Consider the following 23,327-nt stretch of genomic DNA (forward strand, 5'->3'; position numbering starts at 1 on the left):
CTCCAACTGGGAAATATTTCCAGGTACTCACTCTTCAGATGGTTCATATCTTTCTGGTTTGCCATTAAAATGCATTCCCAGATGGTTTCTCTAATATCTGAGAACTGCTGAGGAATGTAACCATGTAGTTGGGGCACTCTGTACCACGGGCAGCAGGTGTGTTAATATTTGAAAGTGACACAGAACCAGGTTTAAAGCAGTTGTATAAAGATGACATTAATATTTCAGTCTTTAGGTAGGTGTGACGTGAAGTCAATGTCTCCAAAATTTACTTGTGCCTTGTTTCTTGTTCCAATAGAGTATGGCACCATCTTGAAGGCCCTTTCTACCACTAACAGGAGCCTGAGGAGTTGTTATTTAGAGGAAATGCAGATCCTTCCTGACGGACAACGGGAAGCAATCAAGAGTCTCCAAATCCTGCACAGCGACAGGTCGCTCTTCGTGGGCTTAAATAATGGAGTGCTAAAAATTCCTCTGGAGAGATGCTCCATGTACAGAACAGAAGGGTAAGCAAATTTACAGCTCTGATATATTCTACTTCAACTTAAATGAAAAGCACCAGGGAAACGTATTCCAGTCTGATTTGGTGTAGAATGCCTTTTTTCATCACTGCAAGACAAAAGACACCGTTGAAAGTGCATCTCCTGATAGATACATTCATGACAGGCACAGTGAGAATAAGCGATTTTTATTTTTTTTAGGTAAATATTAATTAATCTTCATCAGAAATTAATTGTATTTTTACCAAGGAAGGACTGGCAATATTTACTTTTTTTTATTATTTTTTTATCTTGACATTTCACTGTTGATTTGTTGATTTTATTAGCTCCATGTGTTTTGCTGTCTGTAGGGCTGCAGGTTTCTGAATTTGGGTTGCAGCCAGCCTATTCTTGCTTATCTGAGTGATCACCTCTCAAACATCTGATGAGGCAGGGCTGGGCTGCATGGCCACTTCTCATTGCTTTTGGAACCCAATAGCTCATTTCAAGTGTGACACCTCCTACACCTGGATAGATTCTGTGTCTTGATTGCACCTTTTAAAAGGAGTAGGAAAAAAATTTTTAATTGTCAGCCCTGGCTCCAGAGCAGTTCTCCACCCAGAAATGAGTGCAGAAGGCTTTTGGATCTGAACAATATCCCCCTTTTTAGCAGGTGAACCAGTGTGATACCAACTGATTGAGACATATGCTCCCTGAGAGTGTAGTGGGGTCTGCTGTGGGTAATTGCATGTCTACATCTCTAAAAACACTCTTCCCTCTCCTCTCATGCCTTTGCCCTGCTCTTCTTGATGAGAGTTTTGTCTGAAACTGATGTCCTCTGTGCTAGACAAGAGGAAGGAATTTGCTAGCACTGTCTAAATGGACTCCCTCTTTCATGGCCTAGTGCAAGACGTCCCTGTTCTCTGGCCAAAAAAATGATACAGAAAATGTCACCATCATTTTATTTTCAAAAAGTAGAGTTTATCTATCAGCTTGTACCAAATTCATGTCTGTCTAAATATAAAAGTGCTAGCTCTTTCTGTTTTTGCTGAACCTCTTAATTACCCTTTTGGAAAATGCAACTTGGTCATTACTGCAAGTTAGACTCAGAAGTGTTTAATGTGTAAAGGTTTAGCGGCTTATACAGAGAGGCTGACACCGAAGTGTTTAGTAAGAGAATCACAGCTGGAAAATGCCATCCCATCCTTAGCCCTTAAAAGCAGAGATTTGAAAAGGTAGAACATAACAGCTGTCCTCTTCAGGCTGTCCTGGAGAGTTTCAGTTTCAGAATATTTATGTGTGTATACATATATATGATCCAGTTTCAAGAGAAATGAGTTCTTCCTTTTCTTTCTTTTCCTAATCTTGAGTTCAACTTTCCGGTAATTTATAGATCGTGTCCCAGTTTCAGCTTGTGTAAGTACTCTGTGTGACAGTTCCATTAAAGCTCAAATGGGTGGAGGTTTGCTCAACTGCCTAAAAAAGGAACAAGCAGGAAAAAAAAACAACAGTGGTTGGAGGGTGCCTCACAGGAGCACCATCTACTTAGGACTTGAGGGCCAGGGCATCATCGCCTGGTGGTAAAACTTTATTCCAGCATGACTAGTTTCATACTTCTAAGCAATGTAAGCCAATCACTGGTCTGTACCACATGAGGTGTGGTCTTCAGACAGCATGGGGGGTTGCATACACTTGGCCATGTGGGAGGTCAGAATTTGCTGAATTCCAGTGCTGGCAAGTTGGTGTGCATGTGGAGATTGTGATGGGCTCTTTGCTCCATGGCTGAGTCTTGTGGAGGGGCAGTGCATTTGAAAGAAGGAGGAAAAAAAAAAAGAAGGAAGCTTAGGAAAGCCAAGGAAAGCTGGTATTTATTTATTTGTTTGAAAGGATGTTTGTGATATCATTATTAATTTTTAAGCTCAGCTTTTTCTGTAGGAAATTATTCAACTGATTTTTTTCAGCTGCAAATATTGGAAACCTTTTTCCCCTTAGCATCCTGGCTACACAGGTGATAAGTCAACTTGCCCTCCTTTGTATTTCTTTCCATGTTGAACTATATCGAGAGGGATGTTTTAATTTCCTCCAGTGCATTCCACCTGGCACTTCTCCTGGGCTGTGATTTATTGCTTATTGTTGTGTCTATGCTTAATACATGCCAATATACAGCTACCACGGAAGAAAGGGCTCCCACCCCTGCAACACCCCCCGCTTACTTTTTTGTCATGCTGTGACTTCTGGACTGTCCTCCCTGAAAAGCTCTGGTTTCAGCAGTTTTTATAATCTAATTGTTTTGATGGGGGCTCAGGAAGCTTTGAGCTGAGGGAGAATTTGTGCCTCCCAGGCAGGAATACCACAACACTGTTTATTTTCTTTGGCTCTGCCTCACGTTATCAGGAAACTTTGCAGCCTTTTACATCCCGGGGGTTGATGTGGGTTCCCGATTGCTGACTTAGAGCTCTTGCCTTCATCCTGCCTTCTCCCTGCAACAGGCAATCATGTATCGAGGGGAAATTGATCCCAGAATCAATCCTGTCCAGCAATCGTTGCTGTTGTGTTGCTTTAAACCTTGGGGCTTGTTACCAAGGCTCAGGGAAGGGGCAGAGGAAAAAGCAGCAGTGAAGGAAAGAGATGGAAAGAGAAAAGGATTTCTGCCATCTCCTTTACTATTTCTTTATTGACACAGCACCAATTTAATCTCTTAAACGGTGACCAGTAGCTCAGCCCCATGTCTTGATGTAGTTCATTGACCCAATATATTTCTGGGTGTCTGAGCAGTGCTTTGTGTTTGCCTACTGACCTGTCTCAATCTGTCTTTTCAGGACAGCCAGTCTTAGCAGCAGGGCAACAGGAAGACATCTGTAATGTCAGCTGCCCAAATTTACAGGCTGGACTTGGCTGCAGGGACCTTGCTTGTGTGTGTGTTTTCCTCTTGTGCTTCAGTATGCCGTTCCCCACTCTCGCTGGAGAGTATTAGGAAGATGTCCAAAGCGAGCAAAACCTGCAAGCCCTTTGAACGTGCAGTGTGTTTTGAAGGCTGCTTTGCTGGGTGGTAGCTTGGCTGTGCTTGCTGCTGGATTTTGCATGGCTTTGAAATCTTTTTAACCTGCCTGCAATTTTCAAATGAGCTTAGATTTTTACCTCAAGTTGCCCTCAAGCTTTGGGGAGCGATATTTGGAGAGCCAGCATTGCAGCTTTGTCACTGACACCACCGTATCTCTAGAATGTATCTGAACAAAATCCTGGATCTGAATTGTAGAGGGGTGAGGACTAAAGATCTGGAACATTATTTTCAGGTGGGGCCTATCTACAGGAATTGTTTAGTAATATTTTCAAAGGGTAGGATGAGATTATTAATTTTAGGAATTGCAGTCAGACAGGTAGTAAAATGAAGCTGGCTGTTTAGGGAATATTTTGTGATCTGTTTGTACTGCCCCTTTGAAGCATCAGGGCCACGTGCCTCTTTGCACCCTGAGGCTGGCCTCAGAGTGATATTGTAGCTGTTTCTTTATTACATATTCAAATGAGCAGAAGAAAGTGTGTTTGGGGCTGAGACCAGAGGGTCTCTTAAATATTCTGCTCTCTCAGTCCTGAACGGTTTGTCTTAATGCACTTGATGATGATATTCATTCTTTCCTCTTCCTTCTTCCAGTTTGCATAAAACCTACAGTTCGCAGGTTTGGGATGCAGTTTGGTTGCACAATGAGGTTTTGAGAATAGTTTGGATGGTCTGTCCCCTCCCCCTTGTGCAGTGCTCATGTGTGGGCATCCCATCAGGCTGAGTGAGTATTACCTTAGGTCAACCTCGTGGCAGCGGAGATGCTCCTGCTTCTGAGGCCATGTGGAGCGCCAGATCCTCTTGCGTGCAACTGTGACAGTCTGTCATTTGAACTCTGCCTGCTTTTTGACCCTGTTCCAGGGAGTTTGCTGTTGAGTTATGCTGAGCTTTTGCCCTCCTACTTGGCCTAAATTCTGTTGTGCATCCCCTCTGGCCATGGTGCTTAATGCAAAGCTAGCAGAAATGACTCAGCTGACAAGTACTCTTATTTGCTGACTTGAGATCTGTGTGAGAAACAGAACTCACCTCTAAATAGCTCTGGAACCATGATCAGACAACTAAGTACGTGTAGGTGAGTAACTCTTGAAATGGCTTCAGGGACTTTTTGGAAGAAAAGGGTCAGCAGCCTCAGTAATGAGGCAGAGTTTTTTGCCCTCCTTCTCCCTTTTGTACTACCTGCCTTCCAAAGTGCAGAACTGCAATTCCAAACAAGGTCCTTGTACCACGTCCATACCACCCTTTAAGGGATCTGAGATATCACCTGGGGCATTGCTTTGGTGTTTACTGTTGTTGCTATTTTCTTCTTTTTTTTTACTCCTTCCATGGTACAAAATCCTCTGTAACAAAAGAATGAAGCATTTGAGTTTAAGACTGCAAAAACAGACTTACAAAAGTACCAGATTTCAGGACTGAAAATGTTGGGGAACTTAATTGGATGAATAATACAGTCTGAGAAGAGACCTCAATATTTCCATCTTTCAGGGAAAGAGTCAATTGAATATGGGCTGGAAATCCTGACCTCTTCATCAGAGTGATGATAGTTCCTCCAAGGACAAACAAGTAACGATCGCTGGGTAAAAAGAGTGGGAGAGAAAATGGTAAAAGGGGTAGGGGAGGAAATGAAGACTGTTGTTCAGTGCAGCCCAGCAACCAGCAGATCGCTGAGGTGACATTGATGCTTTATTATTAATCAAAGATCTTGAACATCCATCCTCTTCTTCTGAGCTGAGGCTGGCCCAGATTTTGTTTTGAAAATATCTCCTGGAAAGTTTTGAAAAATATCTAGCACATTGAACATCCTTTTAAAAATAGAGGCAGAAGGAAAGGTAAGATCCTATGAAAATGTTATTATAAAGCTTAATCACTGATTTCCATCTGCTTTGGCTGATTTGGCCTCTCCAAGGTTAAGGAAATTAGCTAATTATTGTGCCACCAATAATTCTGCAAGGCTTTGGGAGACTTCATAGGCAGACAGGAGAGTATTCACCCCAATCCTTTGTTATCTCCAGTATCCAATAATACATCAGAATAAATCACTAAACATCTGGTTTGGCATTCTGGTTGCATTTAAGTAAATAGCAAGACTCCCACTGACAGAGAATGAAGACATCATACAGAACCATGATCACTAAAGCTCTTGGAAAGAATAAAGTTTGGTAGATGAAATGGATTTGTGTTCTTTAAATAGAAGTGCAAAATTATACCATTTTCTCTATCCTGAAAACACATTTGCATCTGCTGTAGCAGGCAATTACTCCCATTTTCTTTAATGTAGCTACTTATATATGTAAAGCTAAGCACATCCATACTATTTGCAGGATATGGACCTCTAGGATTGGAGGGGATGGTACGGGTCTAAGGAGAGTGATTGAAGAGCTTCATTTGAACAGTCTCGGAAAGGGACGTGGCCATGTGTGTCTGAAACTGGGAAAAAAGGTGGCAAGGGTAAGCAGTAAGGCAGTGAGCAGGGACATGTTTCCAGTACGATGCCAGAGAGATTGGTTTTCAGTTTCATCTTGTTTGACATTATCTTTAATGGCATGGAAGAAGAAAATAGCATACTTTGTAGATGGCATTTGAGTATGAGGGAATCACAAACAGCGGTGAGGAGAGACATGCAGTGTGGTGCCGGGAGGGAAACCAGCACGAGGCTGTTTGAGGAATAAGCCTGTGCTGAGATTGCTGGTGCTTGCATTACTGAAAAGGATAGGGCACAGGATGAAGGAGTGGAAGGGCCCTGCTCAGAACCAAATGAATTATTACAGTTTTTAGCATTCGTATTAAATACACAAACCAACAGTAAGCTTTACATTCATTTTAAGCTGCCTGCATACTTTCTGGACGCTCACTTTTAGCTCTGAACGATGCAAATGGCCCTGAATGAATGGTGCTGTGGTAGAAAGAAAACCAAGCAGTAGCAGGAGTCTGGGGCTGTTCAACTGCTGAAACAGATGAAGGTCACTTCAGAAATTGCCAGGTAAAGTCAGATAATTTCAGGGCTTCTGCCTCCTTACTGTCATGACTAGGTTGCAGATTTGTTTGGGGGGGAGAGCTTTGGAGTTGCTGGGAGGGAGGAAAAAGCAGGGAGGTTGAATGTGCTGAGGTCTTTTGTTTGCTCCTTATTTTTAAAGCACACTGCCCAGGTGATTTGCTCGCAAGATCAAGAGTGGTTTAGAATATGGATCCTTCGCAAGACCTCTAGCAGACTGGCTTTAGGCCAACTCAGATCAATGATGTCTAAAAGTCATTACCATCTGATACCTGCTAGGTGGGCTGTGTGAAATTAGTTTCAACACAGCGGCGACTGACAGGAAAACAGGTAGTTTTCTTGGAATACATAATGTTAAGATGACATTGATGCTACTGTTATACAAACAAGATTAATAACTGAAGCTTCCAGCAAGCCCCAGGGCAGATATCCATTGCTTCTGTCAATTCTTGCAATTTGCTACTATTAGGTCATGAGATTTGTATTCTAGGCAGTGGTCGTATTCAGCAACGTGGCTCCAGATGTCTACTGCCTTACTGCTGCCATGGCTGCTTTGCTTCGTGTCTCAAGCTTCCAGCCTGCATTTTCAGTGTAAAACACAGAGGTGTTACAGAAGTCCGGCGTTACTACCAGTTGACTGTATTGCTACAGAGGCATCATCAACTTTTTATTAGGAGATGTGCTGTTTTACCTCTTTGGGGAGGAAAATCTGGACTTAGAGCAAATTTGTTGTTGCTGCTGTTTTAAGTATAAAATATAAATACCTGTAAGTGCATAAAATATGTATGGGTGGTAGAAAAACATGTTGTTGTACTTCTGCCTGGTGTCTTTTACATGTCAGAAGACCAAAATACTGTACATCTATGAGAACACTCCAGTCTGCACATGGGTAGGGCTGGATTTCAAGAATATCCATTTATTTAAGCGATGCTGTCTCTTGCTAAAAAGTGGAGTTGATGTTGTTTGGTGGTGTTTTTGTAGCTACTTGGGAAAAAACAATGTAGACTACATTGGCAGGGCCATTTTGCCCCTTACACTGTGTCGAAATAGCCCTGCATTAGTGAAGGGATGTTAGATCCTTAGAGTTGCAGTAGGTAGTCTAATATTTATTTGCCTTTTCTAACATACGTTAACATACAAAGGGTCTGTCGAATCTGTATCTTGTTGAGCAGAAAATAATTACCCAGAGCTTAACAAAATCCAACTTTCACAAAATCCAACTTTCACAAAGGAGCTGCTTGAACATGGATTATTTTTCGCAGCCTGGGTGATAACTATAGACTTTTATTATCACTTAAATTTCTTTCTAAGTTTTCTGCCTTTGTAATTTTCTCTCCCTTCCTAAGTAGCCATTTTAGCATTATTTTTGTCCTTAAATCATCAGCATCTTCTAGAAGCTACGTAAAGCACCTGTCTGTCCCCCTAGCAGTAGATTTGCTCATCTAAAGCACCCTTTTTCCCGGATCCACCTACAGCGCCAGACTAGAGGAATTTGCCGTGTTCACACAGAAGTCTCAGATCTGCAACCACAAAGCAGAAACGCAGGAGCAGAGCACATCTTAATATGACAGCTGCCTTCAGACACTGACTGACACAGGGCAGAGAGAGGGAATAACACTTGAGTGCACTGATTTGCCCAAGCTGCCTTTCCAAAGGATGTCTGCTCCACTCTGCTTTTTGCCATATGGCAGCCCTGAGGGGCATGTTTTCTTAAGGCTCAAAAGTCTGCTGAGGCTAGGAAATGGCTGTGCTTCACAGTCCAGACAAACATGCCCCGCATTCAGGAATTCCTTCCGGCTATTCCTTTCATTAGGACTTTAATAGTAGCCGAGTCTTCTCGTGGATGACTGATCCCATCGCTGGTAGTCAGTGGCCCTCTGTACTTCTGTTTTTGTTGGAGGTCAGTTTTGTTTGGCACAGTGACAAGAGTGTCTTTCAGATAGTGTTTATGGAGCAAAGCTTACTCATTTTTTTTAATAACCTGTTTTACTGATGTAAACATAAATCCAGATTTAATCAGAATTTTTCTTGTGATGGCATTAATCTTCATATTTGAATAAATGCAATGTTGTTTTATTTCACAGCTTTAAAAATAAAAATAAACACCTATCCAATAAAGAAGTCACTGTTGCTAAAAGATGATGGAATGGGATGTCAGAAAGTAAGAAATTGAATAGTTGTGTAAACTGTACGAGGCCGTAATCTATAAGCTGCAATCGATTAAAGAGATATTGAAAACAGTAAGGCAGGAGGTGGAAACTAGCAAGTCAAGGTCCCTGACATGGAAAGGAAAATGAAATGAAACTGCCTATGAAAATCCTATGTCTGTGCATTGTTCTTTTCAAATAAGCCACGTGTGTTCGGCTCACAAATGGACCTCAGTTCTAGAGGTTGTTTTACACCATGGCTTTAATCTGTGTGTTCAAATAAATCGTGTGCAGAGCACCAGGCACTGATGCTAAGCATGTGTGGGTGATAAATTGCATACACACACAGCACACGAATGCTCCAGATTCTCTGTGTCCAGTATCAAATGCCAAAGTGCCTGGTATCAAATGGCAAAATACCGAACCTTCGCTCTTTAGATGAACATCAGCCGAAGCCCTCGCGGTGCGGTACCTATGAGCAGCACTATGTTCTTCCTGAGCAGTGCCCCATTCTGCAAATAATGGCTTATGAAGTCTGTGGCTAGAAGTCTTGAGCAAAGAGCAGTAGCAGCTGGCACAGAATATGTTGCGTTCACCAGCTGAGAAATGAAGCTGCTGCTTGACCAGCGCCTGACTAAAGCAGCTCAGTTCCACTTGGCTTCTCTTCTCAGTGGGGAAAGATAATGGATTTGCACAGATCACTAACTCATCTCTGCAGTTTGAATTTTTAAAGGTGTCAAAATTAGGGGGATTGTTTGAAGGTCTGGTGCTTTTTTCCCTTTCTAATCTTATTTTCTTAAGCCACGAACATCCTTTTGATTCTTATTCCTCTCTTTTCATGCCATCTGGCTTTAGGGAAGACAGAAGTCCACTCTCCCTTGCATGGGCTATTGAGGTTGTCAGTAATTATGATTTGGTTGGCTGGAAGCTAATATGATTATTTCCATAGTTCAGCCCCTCCGCAGGTTGATAGCAATGGGACAGTAAGCTAACCTTGTCAGGAAATGCCTGTCTGCCAAACAGCCTCATGCTCACAACTAAGTGACAGAGCTAAAACCCCCGTGTTGCTTACAGAGTGCTCTTCTCTTAGTTACCTGCTCGAAGAGTGGAGAAAACCAATGTGAAATTGTGGGATCTTACTCCCCCAAAAGAGCAAGGTGAACACATGCTGACCGTGCTCTTGAGGTGCTGAGCACGGATGAGCATAGGTTGCTCACTGCCTTGCAGGATCAGGCCTATAAATGTTTGCACTGCGTTATTCGGTTTATGGCACCACTGTCTCTGTGCCTCTAATGAACTAATTGGTGATGCCTGTGGGATTTCAAAGGACTAGGTGCAAAATGACAGCTATTGTATCACCCTGACAACTATGATGTTCACCACTGGTTCCAAAAATCATCAGCAAAGATGCAGAACCCTCTCTTGGCATGACGGTGGGGTTTTGTTAGAAAACATGGTCTGGGAAAGGAGCTTCTCAGTCTCTGGGTCTACAGCCCTGCCTCTGCAGCTTGTGATGTCCTGTCATTTCATTCCTGTTTGCTCTTAGTCACCAAAAAGTAGTGAGAAAGAAGTAAATACAGAGAGAGGGAACAAAAGTGGGAGGGCATGCGCGTCCTGGCAGAGGAGAAAAGCCAAGTCCTGTAGTGTGAGTGCTCCGGGTGACAACTCCTTGGCTGTTGGTACAAAATGGCATGTTTGTGTGTACGAGTGGGAAGAAGCTTTAGTAATTCTTTCCTTCCTTTGGTCTGCTGAAGACTAATCTCTTGGGTCTGGTTCTATTGATTTGATGATCCATTTATTACACAGTCTAAAGCTTTTTAGCTCTCAGGGTAAAACAAGCAAAAGAGGAAGTTATCTAGACCCAGAACAAATTGAAGAGGGAATCAGAAAGTTTTGAACTACAGACATTTAAGTTTTAATGAAGATTTTGAAAGAAGATGTCTTTCAGGCTATTACAAAAAAGTTTCCAAATCCCTGTGTTATTTAGCTTATCAGAAGGCTGCTGTTGCTTTGCAATGCATTTTGGAACAGGCATTCTCTTTAGGAAGCATTGTGCTCAATGATCCGTCATTATTGTTTCTTTGGACAAATCTAGCCCACTTTAAAAGAAAGAAGGGAAAAAAAAAAAAAGATGAAGTCTGATGATGCCTGGTTTTCAGTGTGTAGGTGAGCAGCTCCCACACTGAGCTGAGCAGAGACCTCCTTGTCTGGCAATGCACCTCATTGCATGGTGCTGAGCAGCACTTCCCGAAGAAGCTGAAGCTGTAGCTGCTGCAGCAATGTCACATGCCTGGAGTGGGGAGCAGAGGTGGGATTAGGACCCAAGACAGGGTCTCAGCGGGGATGTGTGAGAGGAAGGAACCTTCAGAGACCCCCCCCCGGGATGGCGCTAGGAGGACCTCTGTTTTATCCATGACCCATTTATATTTTAGGAGGATGAGGTTTGCCCACAGGGACCAAGGTACTGGGCCCACCCCTCAGCCACACACGAAGGGCCCATGCCTCTCAGGTGCCTCCCAGTTTCCTACCTCTGCCTTTGGGTTCCCTTCATCTTCTCCTCCCTGATCCTTTTCCCTGTTCCTCTAAGGAATGGGAATACTGATGGAGATATTTACATGGCCTCATGCCTTACATGTCTCCAAGTAGCCCCTTGGGGCACAGGGAAGCAAAAAAGTGCTTCTCCCTCCCTTCATGAAGCTGTGACTCTTCTTGAGGAGATGTTGGGCAGGATCAGAGTCTCAGTAGCAGAAGCCTTTTTACAGCAAATGCTATTAGTGAAGGCTCAGCACAGCCAGGCTTGAGAGGCCCTGTAAAAATTCTTTTGAGTCATAGCTAAGAGTTTCCATTGACTTCAGAGCACTGTGCTTTCTGCCCCACTTGCACAGTGATAATCCTTTGTGTTATCCCCGGTGACTGCGGTAAAAATGATTGCAATAGCCAACAACAGGGAGGCTTACAGCTCCCAGACAGCAGGCAGCAGGTGAGCTCTTATGAGTAAGATCTTATTTTCATGCAAATGTCCTTAGTAAGTGAGAATAAGGAACCGGAGAAAAAATAGCTTGAATAGGAGATACAAATGGAATTGTTTTTCAATTGAGTGTTTTCAGTGTATGCCATTATGCCTCAGATGAGACATTTATTGCAAGGCAATGAATTAAAGTGAATCGCTATTGATAGTAATGCCCTGTCATAATAAATCCAACCTCTTAGATATCCGTCAAGAGGTATTCTCCTGGGTCCTCACTGAATGCACTACAGTTACTAGATGGCCAGAGGGGAACTGGGGGCACGGACCGTGTGGTATCATCACCATCTCACTTCCACAAACATCCTACTTTGTGGGATTTCATTAACTAAGTCATTAGCATTAATACAGCCAGTGTTAACCTGCCACGCTCGGGTAGTCTTTTGGGATAATGGGTTCCCTCTACCTGTGTGAATTATGAAGGGAAATGATACTGTGTCATTAGTTCCCAGGGGCATTCCTAGCCTGCCACTGAGATAACCTTGCTGTTGTTTTCACTGCTGAAGACTCTATGTATGGTATGAAATTTTGGCCCCTCCGAGCCAATGGCTCAAGTCCCATGGACTTTGAAACATCAGAATTTCATTATAGCATGGTAACTCCTTTGTATCTTATTTCACAGTATTTACATAGTGCCCTGCATGACTTTGGGACCGCAGGCCTGTGTGAGACCTTTTGGCAGTATCATAATGTGAAATGGTATTTACACATAAACGTTTCAATTTATTTTGTGTTCTACACATAGGGAAATACCTTGATATCTTTCCATTTTCCACACCACAGTGCCTGATTTACTAAGAATGACAACGCATTTGTGAAGCATTTTGATCTGTGTGCGTGCATACATATGTATGTCTTTTGGTGTGTGCTTGCTGGTGTGGTTTTATCACTTAATGACATAAATAGGGACATATATTCTAAAGATATTGTAAAGATATAAATTAGGGTGGGTTTTGAAGTGTTCGCTTAAAGTACTTGCCAGAAATGTTCTCTTGCAGCAATGCACATTGTAATGCTTTTCCTGCTTACAAAAGGAAAAAAATGGAGCAAATTGTGTGTAAGTAAATAACATTCCTCCTCACCCCTAAGTGTACTGCTGTCAGTTGATATAATAGGTTTCTTACCAGAGTTGAGGCAGATGAGTGGGCTCTGAATCCTGAAGGGAGGCAGACAGCATAGCTATTTTGTTTTTAGATTTCAAATGGTTTTGAGGGCCTGCCGTCAGATAGAGAGAAGTCCCAGTCTTTGATGGTTGTTAAATTACACAGTGCACGTTTTGACAACTCAGCAGAGCCCAGGCTCTGCCTGGATGGCAGCAGCAGCTGGGTGAGGATCCATTACGCCCAGCATCCAGAGAGCGGAGACGGCTGGAGCTCCCTGCTCCCAGGGCCAGGCTTTGGCCAGGGCCGGGCATTGCGGCCCTCCCACAGCTCTGCAGCTCCCTCGCCTGTGCCCATCAGCTGGAGACTGGTGGCCGGGGAAGGTGGGCTGAGCCACCCCAGTGCTCCATCAGGGACATGCAGCCCGCTGCTCTCAGCCGGGAGCAGCACATTAGCTACATGACATACATTACGAGTAGTGCCAGCAAAGTGGTCAGTGCCTAACCGGGATATATTGCAGCCTGCAGAGCGGCTGAGGGCTGCAGCACAGAACATATGGAGATTATTTCCTGAATTTATGCAGCACATGTTTTCCTATAAATTAAATTCAGAGAAAATGTGTATCATAATAGGGTGATGCTCACAACAGCCTTCCCTGTTATGAATTACAATGACCTCTCTCTGCTCGCTGGGCGCCCAGCAAAATGGCCTCATGCAGTTGGAAACAATAGCATGTACTCAGTGTCAGGGTCTGAAAGCGTGACCAAAAGCCTCTGTAACTAAAAGCCCAGGCTTTCTTCTTTCCTCATTTTTTCCCCATTGCTTTTCTCATTGTTATTCTTCTCTCCAGAAGCCGCACAGCTCCCTCCTGAAGTGCTGTTACCTAGAGGGTGGGCAGATGCCCCTGTGGCTGCTCAGTCACTGACTCGATGCTGACCTTGCCGAGGGGCTGCTGCATGGCAGGGGCAGCTCTGTACGTGGGGCAGCCCCACGGCGCGGACGGGGGCAGCGTGGGATGCCAGTAGGACCGGGGTGCCTAGCCAGAGTAATGAGCAAAACAGCACATGTCCCTTCTGCATCCTTGGACTGGGGATACGGAGTCTTTTCTAAGCAAATATTTGATGTTCTGTTGCCTGGGGCTGAGACAAAATCATCTTTGCCTTTTCCTTGGGTGTTTTTAAGCAGTTGAAGGAAAAATGTAGTAGACAGTCCTTGTAACTACCTTCCTAAAGCATGAAAGATAAAGTTATGCTCCTTACAGCTCACTATGTGAAATCTTTAGTAGAGGAAATGTCTTTCTGCAATGTAGGAGCAAACTGAAAACTTGTAATTAAAATATAAATATATACACATGTATATATATATATTTTTTTATATATATATATATATATATATATATATAAAGCAATGGGTACCAGACAACAAAACAATCAAGGGTTTGCTTTGGGGCAAATGGCTGTGGAGTCAGTACAGGCTGATAGAGCATTTTCAGCTGTGCTTAAGGGACATGCTTTTTCATTTGTGGCTGATTACAGGCTAATAGGATTTCAAAGATTTCTGGGAGGGAGCCGTTCACATCTCATTGCATTTGATTCCTTTTTTTTTTTTTTGATGTTTCATTTATCATACTGATACCAACCCTTAGAATAAATTTTATTACTCTCCCGTTTAGCTTCTTGAACTGAATTCTTCCCCTTCGTCCCTTGCTGCTGCCTAATTGGCAGTTTTCAAATCATTTGGGACTTTTGGAAAGATCCTGGTGGCCCTTTTGTGTGATAGAAGAGAATGGATTATTGGAATAAAAAATAGTGTTGCAAATCTTTTTGGGTTTAGTCCTCTCTTCTTTGTCTTTCACTAACACATGCATGGTGTGGCTGGTACTGTTCTTTTTTCTTAAGGAAAATTAACGATTTGAAAGCGACTCATGGGAACAACCAATATAGCTGAATTTTATTGGTACAGACTAATTCAGTGACTGACCTTCTCTGTTCGGTGGCAGTAGGAACCCTAGTTATTTTTCTTTAGCGGCTCACATGTTGGGAACACACACTTAGCCTGTAAATATGGATTCAGGAGGAAAATGAATACAGCAGTGTTCAAAGCAGCCAAAAGCTTAGAAATAATGTTCTGCTGTGACTTTTCCAAACTGACATCTTGATGTTGGGATTATAAATGAAGCCATTGTTCCAGGAAAGGCCAGGACTAATAGAAAGCCTTTATTACTGGTCCATTGGCTAATTCTGCTTGTCTAACCCTTTTGGATGGACATAGTGTCAGAAAACATACTCACAGAGGTTGCTTTGTGTGAGATTTGGCCTGCTGAGTGATTACATGGGGGCACAAAGATATCTCAATGACAAGTGTTCTTTGACTAAAATTTGTAAAGTCATTTTCTTTCCCTAGGCCTTGGAAAGAAGTGAACTGATTTTTAATCTACAGTTTCTATGAGTGATATTTGCTTTGTGTCCTGTCACCCTTCTATTCAGACGTTCTCTCCTTCCAAGCAGGTAAACCTCTGCTTAGAAGAAATTGTTTCTTCTGCTGAGCCTTGGTACAGTTGACAGCTGTCATATACAAGCGCTATGCTTGAATATGTGTCTTTAGAGCTAGACAGTCTCAAAGAGCTTTAATCTTTTCTCTTTGCACATGCAGGGAATGCCTAGGAGCCAGAGACCCCTACTGCGGCTGGGATAACAAGCAGAAGCGATGCACCACCATTGAGGACAGCTCCAACATGAGCCTGTGGACTCAAAATATTACTGAGTGCCCAGTAAGTGGAAATATTTTATATATGTACCGACATGTGAGTGTGTGTGTATGTGTAAAAGGAATATTGCAAGTGAGCATGTGTCAGCCTGATGAGGACTGGCTGATAAAAAAGCGTTCAGAGCCTAGTGGCACATACTTCCTCTAATATCTGCGCACAGTCACTTGCTGAGAGCACAAGGACCCCCAATGTATTTATCTGCCCAAAAAGGGGGATCCCAAAGCAAGCTTTCAGTCCCCTTCATGCCCACCCTTGCTAGGTGGAGAAGGGTGGATCATGTTGTTGGGTTCCTGCTGAGAACCATGTAAACCTCAGATGAAACTTGAGGTGTTTCCGGGCTGCCCCACTGTCTGCACCACCTTACAGGCTTCCTTGCAGGATAGGGAGATGAGAGTCAGTGATGTACAGTGTCCTCAAGCAGCATTCAGTTCATTTTCCTCTTGGATCCCTGAGCACAGCCCATGGGATGACTCTGGTGGAGAAATGTTGCACTGGCAGGAAGAGGCACCTAGGGAGCAGCAGAGAAACATGGCATGTGTGGGTGGTTTGCAGGGGAACAAAAAGATGCATACCTATTAGAGAACATGGGGGAAGGGGGGAGTCCGTATGAGAGACAATATGAGAGAGTTCAGCTCTAACCTCAATTCAACAGGCCAAAGACCAAACCTCTGCGATATTCATGGTCTCCATGAGAGGCAGCAGTTAAGAGAAAGTGTCTGCTTGAATTAGTTTGAGTTGGCTCACCAGCTCCCTTCCCATCCGCCCACCCCCTTTTCTCCGACTTCAACATCCAGTTCCTGGCTGTGATCCCCAGAAACCACCTGGCCAAATTTAATTCCTGCTGCTTGAACCATACCTGGGAGGTGGTTGGGAAGGAAAACCAGTCTTATTAAATAAGTTGTAGGGATGGAGGGGAGGAGAAATTCTCATTAATGTCTATCTGCTTTATCTAACGACAATTAGCATGTTAATACTGATAAGTCCGGTAGACAGAAAGAGGGGGCTGGATGGGTTATATCTTCAGTATGCTATTTATATCTGGAGGTACTGTGATGTTTATTCCCCTTATCTTCCTTACTTCTCATATTTTCCCAGGAAATATTAGTCATTACTTCAATCCATCCTCAGCTTGGCAGGCTTAAGTTTTTCACTGCTGGATTCAGATGCTTGTGTGTTTATAACCCTCCTGTGTTGAACTGGGATGCAGCGCTTCTTGATTGCCCATGCTGTTATCTCGTCCTGCTTAATGCCTGTGTCTGTTGATAGGTGTGTGAGGTGTTAATCCTCTAGTTTGAACATGTCTGCTGTGGTGCACACTAGGGAACAGGCTACTCCAGATCATTGTTTCAAGGTCATAAAAATCCAGCACAGAATATACAGCAATGGCTGTTCTTGGGGTGCTAGTTTTACATTATTTTAACATTTTCCTTGTAGATTATTTTCCATTTAGGTGCTGTCATTCTGCTGCATACATCAGCTCTGTGCTCTTCAACCGATGAGCCGCCAAGCCCATTAGAAGCCACATGCAAGTGCTTCCTTTTTCTTTCTCCTCTGCCCCTTGCTGGAATGAATTCACCTCTGGCATGGGATGGGATGGCTCATTTAAGCACCTCCATCAGCAATGTACAAGTATGTTCTTTGTGTTCAGTGCAGGATAAAGATTGTGGTCAGCAGAGGCAAGTCTAGGGCAGCATGTTCCACCACTGGAAAGGCAGAGGAATGCAGTGACCCAATGCCAGTTGTCACTGGTGAAAAAGGCCCGTGCTGGGACTTCAGTTTGATGAGTTACCATCTTAAGAAGTCCTGGCTTTTCTCACCCCACTTTTCTGGGCCAGGCACCAGGCACTCAGCTGTGCTGGTACAGCTGTATGTGAGATCACACTCCAGTGTGACATGGTATAGATTAAAAGCACTCCTCCCAAATAAACTTTTCCTAACTCGCATAATTTCAGGAGTTCTTCTGTAGCCTAGCCCACAAACAGATGTCTTGGCACAGCTAAGAGAGTGGCACACACAAACTTTTAAAGCCAGAACTGGCATATTATTGAATTATATCCTACAAGGGCCAGGCATTTGTGAGTCAACCACAACACTAACACAACTTGACTGCTGATCTTATGCAAACATGCTTGTTCAGAGCTGCTCTGCACATCTTTGTACAGCACCACATTGCACCACAGATTCCCGCTATCTAGATCTAATATTAAGGGACCTTAGATACAGAGTTAATCATACGGTGTTTTAACATATTGTGCACAGGTTAATCAACCATTGTGCAATGGTTAATATATATAATTAGCAGAAGGAAAAAAAACAACACTGTATCCTACTTTATATCTTACTGATGCCAACATGAACCACCAGCAGGAAAGGAAGTTTAGAATTGGCTCACACACTCTAGTAACCGAGTTCATGGTGTCACTGATGATGGTGGTCTGCAACTCAGGAACTGAGTAATGCCGATTAAGTGTCCAGTCCTCCTTATGCTGATCCAAATGATGCTCTAACTCATGGGTTTTTCATCGTAGTCCCAACTTTGTGTATCCAGCAAACCCCTATCTCAGTCCTCTGGCATCTGCTCTATGTTACCCTAATTTCTTGCTCGTTAGATCCCCCAATTCTTTTTTGGGGTGACTAACAGACTTGTGTAGTCAGCCCCTCTCAATTCGTGTGTGGCTGCCACTCAGCTGTACTGCCCAGGATAACCCTACTCTAGCCCACACTGGAGCCTGCCCAGTGCACAGAGGGGACTGCACGTGCCAAAATCAAACCCATGAGTCTCTGAAAACTGACAGTTTTCCTCCCCACCTCCCAGGAACTTTATACCCTAGACGGATTTGAGTGGCTTTTCATGGAAATTGCAAAAAAGGTGTTCCAATGACATAAAGTTCAGTTCCTTGCTCTGATCACTAGCTTGTTTCCAAGAAAATGTTGCTACTTATGGACAAACACTCTTTCCTCCTAGATTTGGTTTTAGAAATTATTTAAATATTTTGACTGAAACTTTGAAACCTTGAAGGAACTTTCAGCTTCTATCAAACAGCCAAGATGGAAACTTCCAGCTGAAATAATCAAAGCTTGATAAAGTTATAAGCAGTTGACATGTGAAGCCTAAGAGGAAGTACAGATATAACAAAAGGACAAGGAATGCTTCTAGCCTTATCAGTAATATCAGAATGAATATTGAAAATATCCTGGCAGCAGGAGGTAGGAGCGGTCAGTCCGAATTTTTAGATCGTGCAATTGAGCCTGTAGGTGGTACAGGGAAGAAACAAAATGGTGACACCTTTGGTAGGAGTATATCAGTTTACTAAGTACAGGAACTCTGGAATTAGTAGTAATGTCAGATTACAGACGGGCATTTGATCATGGATGTTTTTAAAGATGTCCTCTCTGTCTGATGGACACTGTGTTGGCTACAAAGGATTTACCTTGTAAAGATATTCCTGAAAAAGATCAATGCAGATGAGTTTTTATCCCACTTCCTAAGTTTGCTCTTTTGAAGATATTATTATGAATTTAAAGATGGAATAATAATCCATATGTAATTTCATAAGTAAAAAAAAAAACTTCCCACACTCTCAACGTGACATGTTTATAAATCTCAACATTTCAGCTATGGCTGCTTATTTGTTTAATTTTTGGGTTGCTTCCCAGTATCACTTATGAGCCAATAATTATTTGTCAGCTTTTTTTTTTTTTTAATTGAAGCCACGGGCCATATCATACCATTGATTTCTGAACAGAACTCACTGCTGGAATCAGCAAGGCTTTCTGGCTCAAAAATGAACAGAAATGATCCAATATTTGGATTATGACTTTTGTAAGGCAGGAGAAAAGAGGAGATAAAAATCTAGCGTTAAATATCTTCAAGTAGTTCTTTTGATTTTTTTTTTCTCCCTGACTTTTAGCAACCAAACAGTATTGATTTTTGACTGCATGCATGTTTAAAACAACAAATTCAAAAAACAACAACAAAACCCAATGTTCTTTTCTCTGGGCATTTTGCTTTGTAACCTGCAGCCCAGAGCAAATTTTTATGACGACATGATAATCTACTGCAAACAAAGGTTTGCAACAGATGCTCGAAACCCCCCAACTGCTGCCTGACAAGCACAGTAACAGATCTAAATTACTTCTAGGTCACTGCTGTGTATTTTTTATGTTGCTGTAGATGGGTGAGAGGGGAAAATGACGGCCCACCAGAGGTTCATCATGAGTGTTTAATGTAGTGCCAGACTCAGAGAAGCCCAGAGCAAAGTGTTTAAGACAATGAGTGTTTGAAAGCACTGCTCCCTTGCCCACAGTTGGCTCACTTGTGGACCCTGAGCAGGCTCGCAGCCTCTCTGTGCCTTGGTTTCCTTGTCTGGAAAGCAGGAGAAATGAATCCCCCCCCTGGCCGGGGCAGCCCAGGGGATTGATCCTGCTGGCTGCAGAGCTCAGCCAAGCATGGCACAGTGGGACTTTTCAGCGGTAGCTGGCTCAGATTTGGGGTCAGGGCCGTTCGCCAGGGCCCCAGCCTCTTTGCTTTGCTTTTCATTGCGTGCAACATTAAGGCCAAGCCCAGCATTGCCTTTGCGAACGGGTTTACCAAAGCTGTTGAGCATCCCACCACCCCAGGAGTGACCCCATGGGGATGAGCCACGCGCAGGCAGCTGCCCTCGGTGCTGTCCCACCTGTGGGGCTCTGCGCTTTGGGACGTGGGTTGGGGAGGATGGAGGGAGCTGCTGGGGAAGGGTGCATCATGATGCTGCACTGTAGCAAGGAGAAAGCCAATCACGAAGTAGAAGGAGATGAAGGAGAGGTAAGTGGCATGGGAGGGAAACCAAGGTAACCCTCAGCTCCTCAAGGAGTAGCGCATCAGGGTCACTCTCGAGCTGCAGACCTTGGATCTGGCACAACACTTTGAACCTTCCTACTGCTGGCTGCAGACCACGATACTATGGGCTCCCTGTAGCCATAGGGTATCATGGCTGTAAGACCTTCAGCATTGCGTTAACTGCTTGTTGTGTCCAAATTTCTTGTGCTACCTGGCGTGTGTTGGGGCTTCAGAGAAACCAGGGGAGAGTTCTCTGCTCTACGGGGACCGTTACTCTGCTTTGCCCAAGTGGTCTATGATGTTATATCTCTACACATTATCTGGGTGCAGCACCTCCGTGACAGGGAGAGGGGGGCTGTGTAGCCCTGGGGTTGTTACCACGGTGTGGAAATGTATCGTCTGATGTGGGAGCTAAATGCAGCAGTTCCCAGATGGTAGGGGACTGAGCTGCGCTGGGCTGCACCTGTACCTGGGCAGGAACAGGGGGGAGCCCAGGGCAGAGGTGTCAGAGCAGGCTCCCAGGCATGGTCCTGGAGTCGCTGAATTTTGCTGTCAGAGCTGGTTCCAGCAGCAGCAGTGGGCACAAGAAGGTGGCGGTGGCCTGGGAGCGATCCAGAGAGCAGCAGGCAGCACTGCTTTTCTCAAGTCAGCTTTGGCTGCCAGCAGCAATCCCTCAGCCCACATCTTTGGGCTCACCTAGCAGCAATGGTTAAAACAAGACATGGGAGCAGGCTCTGATGCCCTGTCTCTTGGAAGGTCATCCTGGGCTGGAACAGTTGTTTTTCTCACAGGACTACTGCATTTTCACTTCAATGTAGTACAGAGGGAGCTCAAGCTTCAGGTTCCTGGGCGCTGAGCAGGCAATGAAGCAAGGGGCAGAGGAAACAAACATCGGTGTGGTCTGGCCTGTAAATTGCCTTGAGGTGAATTCTTGCTCTTCAGCCCAGTGCATGATCCTAAGCATTGATTCTAGCCACCACCATCTCCTCCACCTTCTGTCCTTCACCCAGCTTAGCCACGTAGGCTACAGCACTGTTGAGAAACGGCGGCAGTTCTTATGGCGCGTTTGGACAGGGCCAAACTCAGCCTGAGCCGGTCGCTGTGGTTATACAACCGCTGCCTCAGGAAATACTCGGCAGGAACAGGCCCAAACACCCCAGAGGCAGAAGCGTAGCAGAGGGGACAGCCATGGCTGGCCGTCACCTTGCTGGGAAGGCTGCAGCTGCGCCGTGTGGGGCGTGCGAGTGCGGTGGCCTCGCGGCCTGCAGACGGCGCTGCGCTGGCGGGGCAGGCTCGGGTGCCTGCGCGCACACGTTAGGTATGTGGGGTGGAATTCGGAGGTAAACACCGACGCGGCACAGCCTGAAAACAACCCTCTGTTTTGAATCCTGCTCACAAGCACAGACAGCTCCCATCTAAGCTGCATCTTAATCCCCCTGGCAGCTTTGTTTGGCATTTCTATTGTGGGGCTGTCTCCAGAAATGTAAACTTGCTATTAATGACCTTTTTTTTTTTTTTTTTAAACTAGGTGAAAAACCTGACAACAAATGGAAGATTGGGGCCTTGGTCCCCATGGCAACTGTGTGAGCATTCGGATGGGGACAGCTCGGGCTCCTGTATGTGTAGGTCACGTTCATGTGACAGCCCTCGTCCTCGCTGTGGAGGTCGTGGCTGTGAAGGGGCCAGGATTGAGGTCGCCAATTGTTCAAGGTATCTCGGCATCTCTGTGCTTTTTGGGAAGGGAACAAGAATTGTGTCTGTCCACAGCTTATCTCTTTCCTTGTGTTTCTGTGACCATGTTGTATCCCAGCCAAATTGAGGTATGTGAGCTCCAGCTTGAGGTCAGTGAAAAATGAAGGAGCCTGGGGCCTTCAGGTGTCTCGGCCAGGGCCCTTGGAAGTTGGGCACCCCAAATTAATGTTAAGGTTAACCTTGCATACACTGTGCCACAGTTTCCCTGAAGGGTACAGTGAGTAGTGACCCATCCATCAGGAGGAGGTGAGTAAGGCAGAGGTAGTTGTTAGCCAACTGAACAACAGTAAGGTGAAAAACATCAGTAAGCTCTCGATCGTTATTTGCGGAGACTGAATTCTGAGCTTGTGTTGCCAAAAGCAGAGCTCCTTCAGAACGGTGCTTGTAGAGACAGGACCTCGTGTGGCTGCGAGCAAGGTTTGTTTGCACTGCTCTGCGGTCCTGTGCGCTGCCTGCAGCACGCTGGCCTGGCAGCCAGAGGCATCTAGGAGGCATGTCTGCTGAGCACAGCAGGTAAACAACACATGCAGCTTGGCTTGTGTCAAAGTGCCACGTTCCCAGTGAAGCCTGGAGCTCATGCTTTAGCAGTATGGAAGCTAAATGTCCTCTGGTGGGGTGCCTTATACATAGCCATGGTGTTTATACCCATGCTACCCCATCACCCTCAGACTACATCATGTCATGACTCAAGGAAAGACGAGGCAATAGGGTAAGCACTACTTAACCAGGGTGGGGCCAGCCAGTATTTTGGTAAATACTGGGTCAATTCGGTTTTTATCTACTTTATCTTCCTTACAGATGTTCATTCCATTAAGGACAGCTGTCTCTTGACTCCTCCCTAGAGATCAGTGCTGGTCTTGGCACCAAATATTCAGCAGTACTCATGTTTGAATTGGCATCTCTCCTTCCAGTTGTGGGCTGTGCTACCTAAAAGATGTGTAGTCATTCCTACCCCTGTGCTGCCACCGTGGGCTGAGCGGAGCCTTCCCAAGGCTGTCTGTTCATGTCACTAGTAAAGGCAAATTACGCCAGAGGGATGGGTTTCTCAGCACTACTCTGATGGCAAAAGAGGCAAGAACAGTTTCTGAGCACGGGATGAAAAATAGATTATTCAATCCTAAGACACAGGAAAACAGCATGGTTTGAAAAATAGGGACATCTGGTCATCCTACATCCACCTCAGCCCTCAAATTT

At 44.5% G+C, this 23,327-nt stretch overlaps 1 protein-coding gene across 9 annotated transcripts in view; it reads left to right on the plus strand.

The window, feature by feature from the left end:
* Positions 1–23,327, plus strand: part of SEMA5B (semaphorin 5B) — a 270,246-nt gene that overhangs the window by 209,086 nt on the left and 37,833 nt on the right. For all 9 annotated transcript variants that reach the window (XM_066999196.1, XM_048072218.2, XM_066999195.1 and 6 more), the window contains 3 exons: positions 299–506; positions 15,448–15,565; positions 21,910–22,091. In XM_066999196.1, the coding sequence (XP_066855297.1) occupies positions 299–506; positions 15,448–15,565; positions 21,910–22,091 (508 nt within the window). The remainder of the gene's footprint in view (positions 1–298; positions 507–15,447; positions 15,566–21,909; positions 22,092–23,327) is intronic.

Source organism: Anser cygnoides, chromosome 6, assembly GCF_040182565.1.
Source record: "Anser cygnoides isolate HZ-2024a breed goose chromosome 6, Taihu_goose_T2T_genome, whole genome shotgun sequence".
Lineage (NCBI taxonomy): Eukaryota > Metazoa > Chordata > Aves > Anseriformes > Anatidae > Anser > Anser cygnoides.